General features: G+C 42.8%; 1 protein-coding gene across 1 annotated transcript in view; it reads right to left on the bottom strand.

The window, feature by feature from the left end:
• Positions 1–275: 275 nt before the first annotated feature.
• plch2a (phospholipase C, eta 2a) overlaps positions 276–16,548 on the bottom strand; it is a 214,598-nt gene continuing 198,325 nt past the window's right edge. The window contains exons 19-23 of the mRNA XM_078254204.1: positions 15,363–15,447; positions 13,821–13,967; positions 12,605–12,684; positions 7,182–7,560; positions 276–3,102 (exon numbers count right to left, since the gene is read on the bottom strand). Of these exons, the coding sequence (XP_078110330.1) occupies positions 1,448–3,102; positions 7,182–7,560; positions 12,605–12,684; positions 13,821–13,967; positions 15,363–15,447 (2,346 nt within the window). The 3' untranslated portion in view covers positions 276–1,447. The remainder of the gene's footprint in view (positions 3,103–7,181; positions 7,561–12,604; positions 12,685–13,820; positions 13,968–15,362; positions 15,448–16,548) is intronic.

Here is a 16,548-nt window from a genome sequence, read left to right as displayed (position 1 = left end):
TCTTTGTTCTGGAACATTCTCCCTTCCTGCAGGGGGTCTGGGTTTTTTTTTTTGCCAGAGAGGTTGAGAGAGGTGATGGCTGGTAAACACAGACCCACGCAGAGTCCAAATTAGAGCAGCGAGCAGACCCTGCCAAAACCAAGGTTAAAGGGCTTTACATGTCAGCTTGTATAAAGCTCAATTTCATTGGTTGAACAACTTGTCTTTGTCTCTGAACTAAGACAGCTGTTGGTAGATTAAGTGTAAATGAAATAAATGAGCTGTGAAATGTCTAATAATATTAATTTGAGATTTATTCAGGTCATAATTACACATTGTCTTGAATTAAATATTGTCCCTAAAAATTTGCACAAACAACTGGCACGGGCAGTGCAAACAGTACAGCAGGTGGACAAATAAACGTGCTTCGATACAGATCTATTTCATCTTGTATTAGTACCACGGACCAATAAGAACGCAGGGTTTCAGACATGATGCTGTTTGGACCAACGTCAGATGATTCCGAAAAAGTTTAGAGTATTAACAAATCTTTATATAAAAAGTCTTTGTAAAATAAAACACAGCCGTAGGATAAACATTACAGTGCATAAAAGACATGCAGTCAACTGAAAAAAAGGGAGTGCAGTACTCTAGCATTGCTTTAAAGTACATCATCTCAGTGCTGTGACATGCCACAAATCATGAAGGTTTGTGAATATTGGCAGTTTGGTTCAATAACAATGTAACCACTACACAAAGAGTACTAAAAAAATGAAGACATTTTATCCAGTATTGTGATAATTCCTTTTTTTTCAGCAAAGACAGGAGACAAGCCTCCGCTTTAAGCATCAAACTGTCAAACAAACTTTAATAAGATCCCATGCCATCATTTTCTAAATATTGCTGATGGATGGGCTGATAAAGCCTTGGCATGAAGTATCTCATTTTAAACTCTGTTAAAATATACCATAAAAGTTCACGTTAGATAAACAGGGTGGGTCATCTAATATCCTGTCCTCTAGTTGGGATCTGTTGCTACTGTACGCTCATGTAATGTTCCACAAAAAATAATTAAACATGAGAGTAGATCACTGTCAACATAAACAGCTATATAAAAACGGTATCTTTCACTAAATACATTCTGGCATGTATCTAACATTTGGAGCAAACAGATGGCAGAGCAGTCGAGGTTGCTTGGAGAAGAACTGCTGTCCAGCAGCTTCAGGACAATGTTTTCTGAATGCACAGGTTAAAAAAAATGGATCTGCACAACCTCCAGATGTAGAATTGATTGTTCATGGATCACTAATTCAGTGGAGCACAGTTTTCTGTAAGATGTTGAAATAATTTGTGAGATATTCTGCAAGATATTAAACTTTTTCTAAAAAAAACAAAAAACCTGCTTGAGAAAAACTGGACTGTATTCCAAGTGTCTAGCTCTCACACTCAGCTCCAAGTCCGCCAGTTCTTAGAGTTTGAGCATGAAAAAGACTTCATTGTTTTCAGGGTCTGGGGAGGACTGGGACTGTCTCGGGGAGGGGGTTTCTAGGGGGGTGAGCTGACCCAGCAGGTCCAGGCTGGTGCAGGGACTCTGGGCCACGCAACACGCGCCTTCGGGGTTCCCCCGCTCCTCAATGGGGCTAGCAATACTTCCACTGCCGATGATACCAGTAAGGCTAAAGCTTGCACTTCTGCCCTGGGCCAGGCTCTGGAGCTTCTGCCTTTCCTGGGCCTTCTTGGCCCTGTTTGCAATGTAGCGCACCCTGCTTTGGCTCCTCGAGGAGGTCCTTCGCATCAGGGTCTCATCTACAAACTCCTCCTGTGACTCGTTCGGCCTGTTTTCTGGGGCAAAGTCGCTCGCAGTCAGGGGCTTCACATCAGTCAGCTTCCGTAGTTGCTCTGTGAGGTCGCTGGGCTGCCGAGACTTCTGCGGGCTGCCCCTACGGAGCTGCTCCCTGGTTGGCCTAACGATGAAGCTGCGGCTGATGCTGCGGTACTTACTGTCAAAGTTACAGGAAATGTCGTCAGATGTCAGATCCCCAAGGCTTTTGGACATGGAAGCTGTAGCTGTTGGGGTTGTAGCCGCAGGGGAAGGCCTGCTGGCCGATGACTGCTTGAGCCCTTCCATGTAGAGCCGGCTCCAGGTGTGCCTCCTCTGAGTCAGTCTGCTGGGTGAGTCCACAGAAACATCCTGGGGGGGCTGCAGGGGGCGGGGCTTAAGCTCATCTTTGGCGCACTCGCTTTGCTGAAGATTGGGGATTGACTTGCTCTTGCTGACTCGCAGGGCATCGTAGGCGACTAATGCTGAGCGACGGCAGGTGACCCAGTGAGGGTCGCAGGCGCTGCTGGCTGGGGGCAGGCTGGTGACGCTCTTCCTGGCCAGGTTAGGCAGGGACAAGTCAATGACGGTGTCGCTGGAAGAGATGCTCGAGGAGGAGGACATGCTGTCTCGGTGGCTGCTTGGCTCCAGCTTGCTCCAAAGGCGATCGTTCATGGTAGCGTCCGTGCAGACCTCTGGCACTGCCGACTGGGCCTGCCCAGCTGAGGCTACAGCCACCAGAACGTGGCCCAAACTTTTTGTTCTTCTTACTGGTGCGTGCGATGGCAGATTGCTAAACAGTGCTCTCCTGGCCTGGCCTGTCTGAGCTGCAGGGACCGGAGGGGTTCCAGTGGACACTGGTGCAGCAGGAGGCTCCACTCTAGGCTCAGACCTTAACCCTTCTGCATCATTTTTCTTTTCTGACAGAGTTTCTTGGTTTTCTCTCTGGTTTGGTGTGTGCTCCATGAATGAATGAGTGCCTCTGTTAGTCTGGATGTCTTGACGATACTGTGATGGGACAGTTTTCTCAGCAGGGTTTGTCATAGGGAGTGACGTTGTTCTGGAGAGGGCAGGAGGTTTCTTAGGGTTTCCGCTCACCTTGATAGGACTGTATACCACCCCGTTTGAAGGAGCTTTCAATGGAGAGTTTGCATTTATTGCTGTGGATGGTGAGTGCAGTGGTGTAGATGAGAAGTGATTTGAAGACAGGCTGTTTTCTGGAGTGGAGACAGAGCGGATGACGCGTGTGTTTCTGGCATTGTCAGAGTTAAGTGTAGGAGCTGGTCTCTGCACTGTGGAACAATCTGTGGAAAGACAGACAACAAAGAACTGTCATTGATGTCCTTCATGGCCACTGAAAGCCTTTTGGCTATAAAAGTGCTAACAGTATGTGCTTACAACATTCCAATTCACGTTCATTTTCTCTTCAAAAGAATCAGTTTAGAACCTTTAACTACTGTGTGAAAATGTTGAATTTTTTGACCTATAAGACTTCTCTTAAGTGATGTCACTGTGTTCCCAGATCTCAGCAATTTACAGGGAGAGTACAATGGTATTATTATGAAAAAAAGGAACAATGTACAGGCCACAAGACAGTGACAAGTGATAAGAGTCTGTGCACAATACAAAGTTGTCATGACTTATTTTCCTCTCGCCCACAGTGAGTGTCTGGAAATGCACCCCTATTCAAAGATGTGAACAGACAAAGCTTACGTGGTGCTCTCGACCCTTCCACTGATGTCATTTTGAGTTTTTGAGCAATTTCAAGAGTATGTGAAAATAGAGACGAGTATGGATTTGAAACATCTGCCAACCCCCCACAGCTGTGACATATGGGAGACACATGAGAGAAGCAGGCTGGTGAGACACAGAGACTGATGGGTGAAGTGGAGGTGCACAGGATGTATTTAAAGGTTATATGCATTGAGCGGTTTACCTGGCTCTGGTCATCCCCTCAATTCTGCACTAGTAGCAGAGAGAGCGTGCAAAAGGGACAGAGAGGAAAAAGGAGTTTAGCAAAACTGGAAAGAAGAGGGAGAATGGAGGCAAGGAAACAGCTTACAGGACAGAGAAAGAAGTTATCGCAAATTGATCTCCAAATCGACATGAGAACAAACATCACAGCATTTATTTTACACCAAAAAGAAAGACGAGAGGTAAAGCTGCCAAGACAGACCAGCAGACGAGGTTTATCGTATGATTTACTAACATGTACAGTATCTGCCAGCATCACATGACTAACAGATGTCAGCACACATCAGCTATTGTAACGAGGCCGGAAAACTGAAATTCAACTCCCTAAACATACTTGGTTATCCCCGCTAGATTCATTCTGATACTAAAAACACAGATGACCATCACATGATAAACTGCGAGAGGCTGAAGGGGAGTGGGTTTGGGTAGAGCAGCTGGTGTTCAGCAGGAACTGGACTCCCTCTGAAATATGTCATGTGAAGGAGGAAGTGGGGTTTTCACAACAGATGTATTGCCTTGTGACATCCAGTGCTCAGCCAGTTGTTGTAGATCCTTTCCTCCAAATACTGTCCATTTCAACACTTATATAGAATGTAAACTGCTACACTTGTCACGTTACTTTAGCTTGTTAGAGGCTGTAGTTTGTGATGGTGGATTGGACTGCATTATATTGATATTTATTTACCTCCTCCATATAAATATATAAAGGAGACAAAATATTAGAATACATTTTCAGTATGATGCAGCCCAATAATGCAGTGTATACCCTAACCAGTATCGGCTTTTATAAGTTTGAACTGTAATGTCACCATGAATATTTCTCACTGAGAATTAGAGTCTGTGTAAGAGAAAAAAGACTTAATTTACAGAAGTAATACGTAATTTTAAGGCCTTATTTATTTATATATTTTCTTGTAAGTGTAAGCCAATGAGGAGTTTACAGAGAACCCTTGATAACTAGCATAACTTAACATAAGCTAACATAACACCTAACACACTGTCAAAGCTTTCCAGGTGGAGCTCACACTTTTGTCTATACACACACAAGCCCAGAACCAGACTGACTTTTTTATTTGTCATTAATTCGGTTCACAGGTTATACTGAATTATACAGCCTGTACCAAAGAGTTTGGAAAACTGTTGCACCACTTGTGGTAACCGCCTGCAGGGGGAAGTTTTCTGTAATTATGTTGCTTAAGACTATATGCATCAAAATAACTGGGTTATATAATAAAAGTTTAACCTAATTCTATTAATGTCCAGGTTAAAAACTTACCACTTCCCTCGTCTGTCAAGCATGGGGGTAGTATCAGAAACAGTATTTTAAAAAGGCATAGAGAACAGAAAATGGAGGAGAAAAAAAAATCAAAAATTATAATCAACTGATTAAAAAAGGAATCAGTAATTAGTGCTTAGGTGAAAGCTACAAAAGCTAGAATTGAACTCTAACTGATAATAATGAAAAGAAACACCTGGGAATTTAGATCTGTCCAACGGCCCATTGGAGCCCATTAGTAGGGCGGACCGCTATCCCAAAAGCAAGAGCCCACTGTTCCGAAGACCCATTGTTCCCGGAAATGCACACTGGAGTAGTTGGGAGTCAAGTACTACTTTCTGTACTCCATTAACAGATCTGGGTTCCCTGTTACACAGATAATACTCCTAAATCATTACAGATGTCTTTGTAGGACTCCCAAAGAAAGACTTTTCATTTCAGCCGATAGGAACTTTAACAGCTCTTCTGGGAACAAAGTGAAATAAACTAAAGTAAGATGTGTAACGTTACTGTTTGACATCCCGAAACACTGCCAGTAAGCATGCCATTGCAATTTTTATAAAATGCATTCATTAAATCAGAGTTGTGCGTTGTGAAACATGATACATTTTAACTGAATGAAATGTGAAAAGGGTTTGATCATTGAATTCACATTTTAAATGAATGACGACAAGGCAAATTAAGTCTTCAACTGTTTCTTAGCCCCACTATTTATGGTTTGGCTAGGCGTTTTTGATTAGGCTACATCTGTTGTCCTTTTCCCTGAACATATTAAGTGTATTTTGTGGTGGTCTCACATGCTTCTTAAAAAATAATTAGGTTTAATGGTGTAACAACACTGTTGTTAAGGTTTGGCTAGGCACAAAAAAAAACTTAGGGAAAGATCACGGTTTGGGTTAAAATGAGCACTCAAATTACAATAATATATTAGGAGGAAAAAAACTCCAGGGAGAGGGAGTATTTTCGGAATACCAGTGTAACGGGCCGTTGGACTAATGGACGTTCGGTCCAATGGGACATTTTGTGGACTATTGGGACTTCTGAATAATAGGCCGATGGACCAATGGCATGGCAACAAACTATCAGGGACACATGGGATGACAAGGTGCATCTTACCTATAGGTACACCGGGATTTTTCTGACAGTAATGGTCTTGGCATGTATGGGGGCTAACTGGAAGTCTACAGTCTACAGGCCCTCTACAGCCACGACACAGCAGCTACCGGGTTTTTTGCTAATGCTGTCTCACAATCATCTTACCAGCGAAGAACATGGGGGACTTATGGCGCAACTCTTCCATTTTCTGGGCAAAGAGGGCGTTCATCTCGCGCTGTAGGGTGCCTACAGCCCTCTTGCGGCTGTCGAGGACAGAACATGGAGGCAGCATAGGAGGCGACTCCAAGCTACTCAGACTGCCAAAGCTTTCACAGCTGCTACTGTCACTGAGTGACAGACCTTCATTCGCACTGCCGTTTGTGAGCGTGGCAAACGTTGAGCTGCAAACAGCGCCATAGTTGGGGGTTGTTGCCTGTTGCCAGTGGAGGTTGGTCCTGCAGTCTGGTGTGAGGCTGTGCGCTGGTTTTAAAGTGTTGAGGGAATGTCTTCGGGGAACGCTGCAGGATCGGGCGTTCCTCTGTGATGCGTCAGGCTGATGCCGGATGTGCTGGGCACCCAGAGTTTGCCTGGCTTTGGATCTAGGGAAGGGGATAGACTTGAGGAGACCCTTGGGTGAACACTGAACCTGGGCCTCCGCGCATGACTCGGGGAGGGGAGGAGACCGCTGTGCCTCTGTCTGGGCAGCAAGGGACTGGGGTTTAGCTACAGGCTCTGGCTGAACTTGGCTCTTGGTTGAGGAGGTGGGGTTACTTCTCTCCTGTTTCTCCTCATCTGCTATTTCGGACTTGCATCCCTGCCTTTTATTAACCTGACCCTTTCTTTCAGCCTCTGGACTCTCCTTGGAGCTGATCACACATGTGATACAGTTTGATGACATCCCCACCCTGCCCGAGCTATTAAGTGTGACACGGGCAAACACCCCTGGCTTCGCGTCCAATGGGTCATGAAAGCGGAGCCGACTGGCCCATTTCAGAGGCTCAGTTGTGGGTCTTCTCTGAGCAAAAAGAGGGCTCTTACCTTTACCCTCCTCAGGGTGAATAGCCCCATTAGTGTCAGGACGCTCCCAGGGGCCGTTAGCTTGGTGGGATGCCAGTGATTCACTGTTGCGGTTTTGTGGCGGTGTGGGCTGGTGAGAGGTGGCAGCAGAGGCCTTGTCCCTGTCCTCGGACTCTCGTTCTTCACTAGCACCCTCTGAGCTGTAGTCTTTGGTGTCGATGGCGTTCTCTGGGAAGCCCTTGATTTTGGGCTGGCCTTTGGTTGGTGCGCTGGCAGTGCGGCGCAGGAGGTGGGCACCGAACGGGTGCTTACGGCTGCGCTGCGCAGCAGCATGGCTGTCCAGGGAAGACTGCTTTGGGTTTCTGTGAAACAGCCCTTTTATACCGCTGGCTGCTCTGGCCTGACAAAAACACAACAAAACATTATCGTCAAACACACAAAGAATCTTAAACCAAAATGAATAAATTACACAGTTCATACAAGAACAATGTTTGCCATAATGCATGTGGCACTAGTCCACACTGCATTATTGCAATTATATATGTGCAGTTTTTGTGCAGTGAGCATGCTTACAAACCATTATCCATTTACCTAAGACATTTCCTGTAATAACATGTGAATGATCATTCACTCTTTAATATCATCATTAAGCTGTAATCCATGCAGCCTAGCTTTGAATTCCACTTGGATTCAAAATGTTAGTCTGTCATTTTGAGCACCTTCTTATCTGTATACAGCAACTGTAGTCCCATTAGTAAATGATTAGTAAAGCAACACATGTTTGAAGCTACCTGTCAAAGGTAAACACACAAAGAGCAGCCCCGGCTCTGTTTGCATCTACAACTACATACAGTGACTACAATGACCACTGTGTCTAGGCATTGAAAATTCCCCATTCTGGTGCTCCTTAGTGGCAGAACCACAACGGTTTTGACAACTAGAACAGCAGTAATGGGTTAAAAGTGACTAATTTTCACATAAAAAACCTAGGCCAACAGAATAATTATGATGCTATAATCATATCAAATTGCTGAAAATAGTGGCTTTAAGATGGAGAAAAATCCAGATTCCTACTAAAAATTTTTGTGCATAACAAATTATTATATTTTATAAACAATTAGCAGTATTAAAGCTGGCCTTATTTGCTTCACTTTTTTGTTTGTTTGCTGTGCCTTTAGGTGCTGTATGGTAATGGTCAAACATCACGAAGACTGGGGCAAAAAGGATGACAGTGATGAGGACATTCAGACAATGACATCAGTGATTGTGAAACTCACATTGACAGACAATCTGGTAAATGGCATTGGACCTTTAGTGGAACAAGGCATCATATTATATTACCTAAGACCTTTACCATTATGTGTTATCAAATGTGTCAAACAATGTGAAAGAAGTAGATCCAAATAGTCTGACTGTTGAAGACCATTGTGGTGAATTGCTTACTTGAAAACAATCAACTTGAAAGCAACAGTACAGACAAAAAGACAAGATAGTAGTAGTAGTAAGTAAGTAGTATTTGGGAAAACAAAAGGGAAATGTAGGCTAAACTGAACATGGCAAATATTAAACCATCAGGAGACTCAGTATATTATGTGCTGCTGCCTGAGGTGCCTTTGGCCTGCAAAACCTTTCACCTTAAAAACAGAAGTCCAACATTATGGGAAAAGACTTGTCTACCCAAGATGGAAAGTTATGTATTGTTGTTTTACCACTGTTTATCTAGTAGTGAGATATGTCAAGGCATGTTTAGCCTAGCTTAGGTCAAAAACTGGAGGCAGGGTGTTCCAACATCCCCAATACATGTTCCAACAGCTCCAGTGAATACTGTTACCAATGTTTAGAGCAACCCATCAAATCATTGCCAAGATATTTGATTCTGGATTTATGTTTGGACCAACATACTGATGGGTCTCTATATGTAGAGCCATGCTGCTTGAGATAAATTGTAGATTCTGAGCTATTTCCTAACAAGTTACCATCATCCAGCCAGTGCTACATCTCCAGCTACAGTGGCTGTTGGCAGGTATACTCAAGGGGTGTAGCTTAGCAACATACAGTAGTATGCTTTAAGAATAATAATTTGATTATAATGCAGCAAATGTTAGACACACACCATTATGCAATGAGCTAATGACTACAAAAGAACAAAAGAACTGGACTAAAAGCCTGTGAGTGATGTTGCGATCTAAACCCATAATCTAAATTGGAATAATGCCTGGGGAGTCTACAGTGTGGGTAACACGGCAAATGCATATTTTCTAAAAGGTCAGACTGTTCCCTTCAACTTTCATGAGACACTGCCCTGATATGCTGAAATGCTATGATACAATAAAATAAAAAAATGATGTACGGTATAGGAATGAAACTAAAAAAGTAACTTAGTCATCTGACAATACACCACTGTCAAGAAAAGTGTCTCTAGTACGCAGTGTTTTCCTAGGGAAGAGAAAGGAAGTAGCAGACAAAATGATTACAAAAACAGGGAATCGATAACAAGAAAAATACATGTCCTCAAAGGCACTGGAACTGAATACCCCTGCAGTGCAGCACACTGAAAAAAACTCCTGAGTCGAGAGGACAAAATGCTCTCAGCCAAAAAAACACCAGAGAGTTACAGAGTCACTGCAGCCTGGCAGATTTCCTGACTCACATCTCCCTCTCCTCTATCCTTTGTAGGTTGATGACTTTGGATCTACTTGTGGGGCAGGGGCAGGGGACATCAATGAAAATGCAGGCAGATCAAGCCTTCATAACTCATGTGAGGCATGAGTTGGCCTTGCAGTATTTTAGGCTTGCATAGTTGGCTGACAAGAGGGGGCTGTATGTGTGTCTGTCTGGAGGTGGGGGGGGGGGCTCATGCAAGATGCCGACTGGGTCTCACTACACCTGAATTTTGAGTGGACGCTTCAAGGCTCCTAAAAATGTTCTGCCTCTAAATGGAGCGTTTGGAAATAGAGGGGTCCACTGAAATCACAAACAGACACAGGAAGAGAGCGAAAATCAGAGAAGCGGGAGGATGAAAGAGAGAAAAAATGGCTGCGGTGGGGGGAGAAGAGAGAAATCACAACAGGCGGCGCACAGCAACAGCTGAGAAAGAGGAAGTTCAAAGTAAGGACAATGTGAACAACAGGGCAGTCATTTACAGCATGGTTGGAGACAGCTGAGTGCATTGAAAATAAAGGGTCAAAGGGAAATAAAATCAAAGTCTGTGTGGTGATAGCAGCGACTGCATTATTCATGAGCTAGGAATAACATTTTGAGACAGATAAAACAGTAATAATACACACAGTCAATACATCTGCTACAGCAACATTTTCTATTCCGCTGAGCAATGGTTTATGCTGAAATGTATGCTCAGTCAGCGTTTCAGTTCATCCCAAAGGTGTTAGTGGAGGCTCTGTGCAGGCCAGTCAAGTTCTTCGACACCAAAGTGGGAAAACTATTACCGTATGGAGCTGGCTTTGTTCGCAGGGACATTGTCATATTGACACACGAAAGGGACAAACACCAACTATTGACACAAAGTTAGAAACAAACTATAGTCTAAAATATCATTATATGCCGGACCATTAACATTTCCATTTTCATTAAAACTAAGGGGCAGAAAAAAACACTAGAGTATACCGTATATACATAAGTTTGGCCATAAGTGAAACACATCAGAAATAAACCTATAATTTCATATAACTCTATTAAACCATATACTGTATGCTGTAACTGGTGTTAGGTGTTACCATGTGTGGGCTTTGTCTTGTACTATGTTTTGATTTTGATCGTGCCCACACTGCACATCAATATCCCTTTGGGTTTAAAGTTAATCAACAACAATGTCTGATCTTAATATTTCCATTCTTTTTTATTTCTTTGTTGTTGTTTTTTTCAAGAATATTGCCATAAAAAGCAGTCATAGGGCTAGGTATCTTTTTGTGCTGACTGAAGTGTGCCCACAACACTACGTATTACAAACTTTCACGTACCGAACACTGGCATCCGATTCGTACTGTAAATATTCTTTGTTCAGTTTCTGACTTAAACATATAAACTTCCAATTTTAGATTACATTTAAAACTTTTGTACGGCTGGTTGCACTTAGACATTTAACAAGAACTTCTTCCGTCACAGGAAAATGATGTGTAGAAAACACATGATTACCATCAGTCCTGCCGGTCCACTAATAGAAAGCCCTGCAGCTATCAGTGAACAAATCAAACAGATCACACAGCTGATCATCTAGTTTTTTTGCTTCCTGAACCATTCAGAATTATTTTTAGATACTTGATACAGTCCATGTTGTTTCCAAGCCTTCCTCTGATTGAGAATACCTGCACAGTCCTGATCATCTTATGCTTGAACATTTATTGACACTAGAAGCCATCAATAAATCCGCCGGGCCGATACATCAGCCATTTTTGGATACTTGCAGAAATATTGTAATGCCAAAGATTTGTTTGAGGTAATTTAGAAACAGTGTCTCCATTACAAAGGTTGTCCACAAGAGAATACCGACAAGTTAATTTTTTACACTGTAAAAAATGTCCCACAAAACATTGCTGCAATACCATTTGTTACACAGATTTGGTGATAAATGTAATCTTATTTTTACCACTTGAGAATTTGCAAAAATGGTTAAAACTTCCTCCGAAATACCACATTAAGACACTAAGACACGGAGGAACACTACAGAAAAATCCATGCTGTAATTTGGTATAAAAAACCTTCGACATTTGGAGATTTCTGTAAGAACTGCATTTTTGGGTGATCGGATGGCGAGCACTTCCGTTTTGGAAACTGCTCAGAAAACCCCCTTATTGTCAATATACCTAAGACCCTCGGTCTGTAGTTTGTGGTTGTAACGTTTCATTAAGTTGTGATTATCCTACAACAGGTCATTTTACGAAGTGAGTTCAAGTTTCAAAAGGTTACACACTACAATGGCTACTATGGGGACTAACATAATTACACATGAATACAAGGGGGTTCATTCAATCCATAAGAGTCTCAGCTTTCCAGTCGTACCCAATTTATGCAACTCCAAGACTGTTTAGGGACCCAAGTAAGCAGAAATATTCAAATACACTGTTTTAGAGTAGGCAGAAATTATATTTGTACGTCATGAGAAATACTGCATGGTTTTTGCACCAAACTGCATGGGAAAGTGGGAGACTCCATTGTCATTCAGATATCTTTGTGTGAGAGGTCAAGGAACCCCTTTGAAAATGGCCATGCCAGTTTTTCCCTCTCCAAAATGTAGCCTAACTGTGGAGCGTACCATCCTTACATCTTCTAGTTTCATACTGTATAATACCAATATCCTCATTCTAACTTTAAACCTGAGCCCTCTACAGCCTCTGAAAGACAAAATGTCGTCAGCGCCCGCCACTGTAACGTTAAAGAGGTAACACATTTTTCACATGTTTTCAGGTAGCTTCCTCAGTGGTACCTACCTTACCAGTGATGTCATTCACAGCTACATGAACAAAGATGGAAGCCTCCTCCATACCTTCCAAGTACACATGGCGATAACCTGCACCCATGCAGAAACACACACACACATCAGATGGACCACAATATCAGTGAGTCAAACATAACAAAGCAGATAGAAAGGTTTACAGATAAATACATGTTGTATCAATCAGCAGTGAAACAAACATTCTATTGTTGATGTTTAATGTCTATAACATAGACAACAGTTGCTAACAAACAACCCACTAGATAACAGGTAATCTTAATACTTTAAGGTATGGTGTCCCTCGAGGCTTGATACTTAGCCGAGTGCAGCAGTCTATACGCAGATGACCCTCTCCGTTTCCATTAATCCTAATGAGACCTCCAACTTAGTCTTGTCTCCTAGCTGTAAAATGCTGCATGAATAAAAACTTTCTCTGGAATGTAAATCAAAATAATAATCTCTAACTATACATCAACATGACTCGATTAATTTAAAAATAAAAGCAGTTGGCATCCAAAGAATGTTTCAGTTGCGAAAGTCCGAGTCTGTATGGATTGGACACTTGGCTGCTTGTAAAGCCTGTACATGCCACTGTCGTGTGGCTTCTCCTCTTAGTTCAGGCTAATAATTCTCCAGTGTTTGAGCTACAAATAAAGACAGACATTGCCAGTGAGCTATCTTACTGTGTTTGATCGGTATGGGATTTGGTGGGCCCGGTAAAGATAATGTTTTGTTCAGTCATTTAATATTGGGTATCTGCCAATATGAGCCAGAGCTAATACTTATATCAACCTATATGACACAGCTGTATAGACCATATTCAAGTTAATGTAACCTGTCCAATGATCTTGAGAATTGGATTAGGAAATCTTTAATATGAATTATGCATTTGCTATGCAACATGTAAATTAATGAGCCTAACAGTACCGGACTCAGAACCATTTCTAATATTTGGCCAATGTAGCAACATCATTTTTGAAATGAATCTATCAGATCAAGCTGCATCATTTAAATCATATTAAAGAATGGCAACAATGTTCCATGCCTGTCTTTAAATCAACCTCCACCTCACCCTCTAACTTCTCACTGGAACATTAGAGACGCAATGCAAAACGAATGCTTTTAGAGGTGACATGATCTGTGGAAGACGAGGGTGAGGTGGAAGGTAGCCATCAGTTCCCTCTAAAAGCAGGTGCTTCACCATAACATACCTGGAACCATGCTGTTGAAGGCGATGGTGCGCTGGCCGATGAAGTCCTGGCCGATGGGGTCATGATCCCACACGAGGAAACGCACCAGGGCGAGCTCTGGCATGTGGACCGTGAACACCAGAGTCTCCTCCCACATCGGGTTGAACCCTGCGGGACCGTCCGGAGAGAGGCAGGGGGGGAGGAGGGGGATCGGGGCAGGGATGGGTGGAGCGGTGTGGTGAGCGGAGGGAGGACAGAGGAAGAGCAAGAAAAATGAAGAGAGACGGCAGGACAAAAAACAAGAAAAGAGGAGAGCGAATGAGTGATAGAGACAGAGGAGAGAGAGTGGACGGTCCAGGACAGTCAAAGAACAAGCTCAGCACTCATCAATTATTCAGTGTGTGCTTGTGTGTGTGCGCAGACTGAGAGGTGCTGCCTGTGTACGTCTCCTCGTGCTGAGCTCATCAATTATAGATCTGAACCTATACAGACAGCACACACACACACACACACACACACACACACACACACACACACACACACACACACGATGCATTGCTCTAACCAGCACATACATACATTAATCACATGTCAAAGGTAAACCACAAACCACAGCTCTCCTCATACAAAAACCAGGACATAGCAGTCAGTAGTCAGCGAGAACAAGTATCTATAGCCAACACTGGCCAGTGATTCCACAGAAATGAATAGATTTTGCTCTAAAATTCCACAGTTTTAAGAGTAACATTTTTCACTAGGCTGAGAAACAGTGTAGTGCTGCCCTCTTGGACTGAAAGTTTCAAGCCTGTTTAACCTCTGACTGAGAAAATTAAATACGGATTTTTTTCTGATAGCCAAAAGTTTAGTGCAATTTCTCTATGTCATAGATGCTGACTGGATGGTCTCACCTGGCTAGCAGGCCCTCACATCTCTGAACTTTTTAAGTGGGCATGAGAAATTAGATTATACCTTATCTGTACAACATATACCTTTATGGCTGCAAGGAGGAAATCTAAGATATAAAAAAAGCCTGTTTATAGCTCCCCCCATCCTTCTCACTGTAACTCCTGCTGGTATTTGCACGTAGTCAGCACAGCTGGACATATCAGGCCTCATTCACTTTTATTCTTGTACAGTATAAAACAACCTATACCCAAAATAATTCCAACCACTTAAAAAATGTTCCATAAATAGCTTTGTTTTGGGTGGATAATGTAATTATGTTGAAAGGATTGTAGCCTGATTAAGGTCAAACTCTATTATGAGAAACCTGGATTACGTGGCTGGCCCGCCAAAAACATCATACTGCTTTCACTTTTAGTTAAGTCATGCATTGGCTGGTATTATGGAAGCAGCCCTAAAGCACACCAGCCTTGGGTTAACTCTAGATTAATGTAGACTTGCAAGCAAAAATATTTTGTCATGAACATAATAAATTCTGCATTAGGGATTTAGTCACTATTACTAAATCAATACAGGGCATTTTTATGGCAACAGGCAGACTAGATCACAAAGTTTATGAAGACAGATGAGCCTGAGTAATTCACCTCTCCATCAACTCACCGTTATCATCCACCACTCTGGTCTGCTCCTTGCAGCAGTCCACTGGCAGGCCGATGATCTCCACCTCCACGAAGGGATCAATGATCTGACAGAAAGACGTTACACAGCATTAAGTTATCGCCTTGTTCTAACCACTTGCTCCAAGACATTCAATGACCACAATATATCCCGGTGGTTTGGCAGTTTTTAAACTGTGAAACAATCTGATTCCCCATTCCGTGAAGGTGTGAACTTGACACACTGCTATGTTCCTACACGAAGCCCTTAGTAAAACCCCACTTTATTGCTTTCCCTAGAGACTGTATTAAAAGACAATTCCCCTGATTTATCATTGCACTCCTAAAACTCTCTCTGACTGACCATTGGCATTTAAAAAAGGGGGATCAATAAAGCAGAACAAGAGACTTTTTAATTCCATACATTATTCTTTAATAAGTGGAGGTTTGATGATTGTAGTGAGGGTTGAGTTAGGCTGCTTTTTGGAGTGCTTGGCCACTACGAAGCAGGTCAGGACTGGGAGACGGGTAGAGAAACTGCTCAGCAGGGAGTTCTTCGTCTGGAGCTCGTCCGAGAGCCAACAGATGTCTTCTTTAAGGCCGGAGATCTCTTTATTTGCCTTTCTGAGAAGCTCGCCGTCATCGCAGGTCAAAGCAGGTCACAGCAGGTCACAGCAGGCATTGTTGTAGTAGGATGTAGTGGACCCGCTGCAGAGATGATGCTTCAGGTTTCGAGCTAGGCTTTGCTTGGTTTCCAGTGGATCCAGCTAGCTATGGTTGTTAGCTTCCAGTGCTAAAAACAGACCGCCGGTAGCCTTCTAGCCACTGCAGCAGTAGCAAGAATAAAATACGACTTTTGGCAGTGATTCAGGCGTCCAATTATTAAAATAGGTGAACCGGATTAAAGGTGGACTTATAAGAGACTAGGATAAAAAAGTGTGTTCTGAAGCATAGTGTGTGAACTGAAGAAGAGTAACTTTTTAGAGTGGGGTAAGCAGCGTACAAACCAATTGTCAACGCATGCGCAGTATGTGTATCCACATTACAGTCACTTATTAAATAACTATCTCGTTACTGGTTCTTCAATTATCTGCCTTACGTGAGGAGAGAATAACAAATCAAACGTCCGTTTTCATGTTTGCATAACACCATGATTCTTCCGCGTAGACGAAACAAAAATGGCAAAGCCA

This window comes from Sander vitreus, chromosome 7 (assembly GCF_031162955.1).
Source record: "Sander vitreus isolate 19-12246 chromosome 7, sanVit1, whole genome shotgun sequence".
NCBI lineage: Eukaryota > Metazoa > Chordata > Actinopteri > Perciformes > Percidae > Sander > Sander vitreus.
This window is presented reverse-complemented; position numbering and strand designations above follow the sequence as displayed.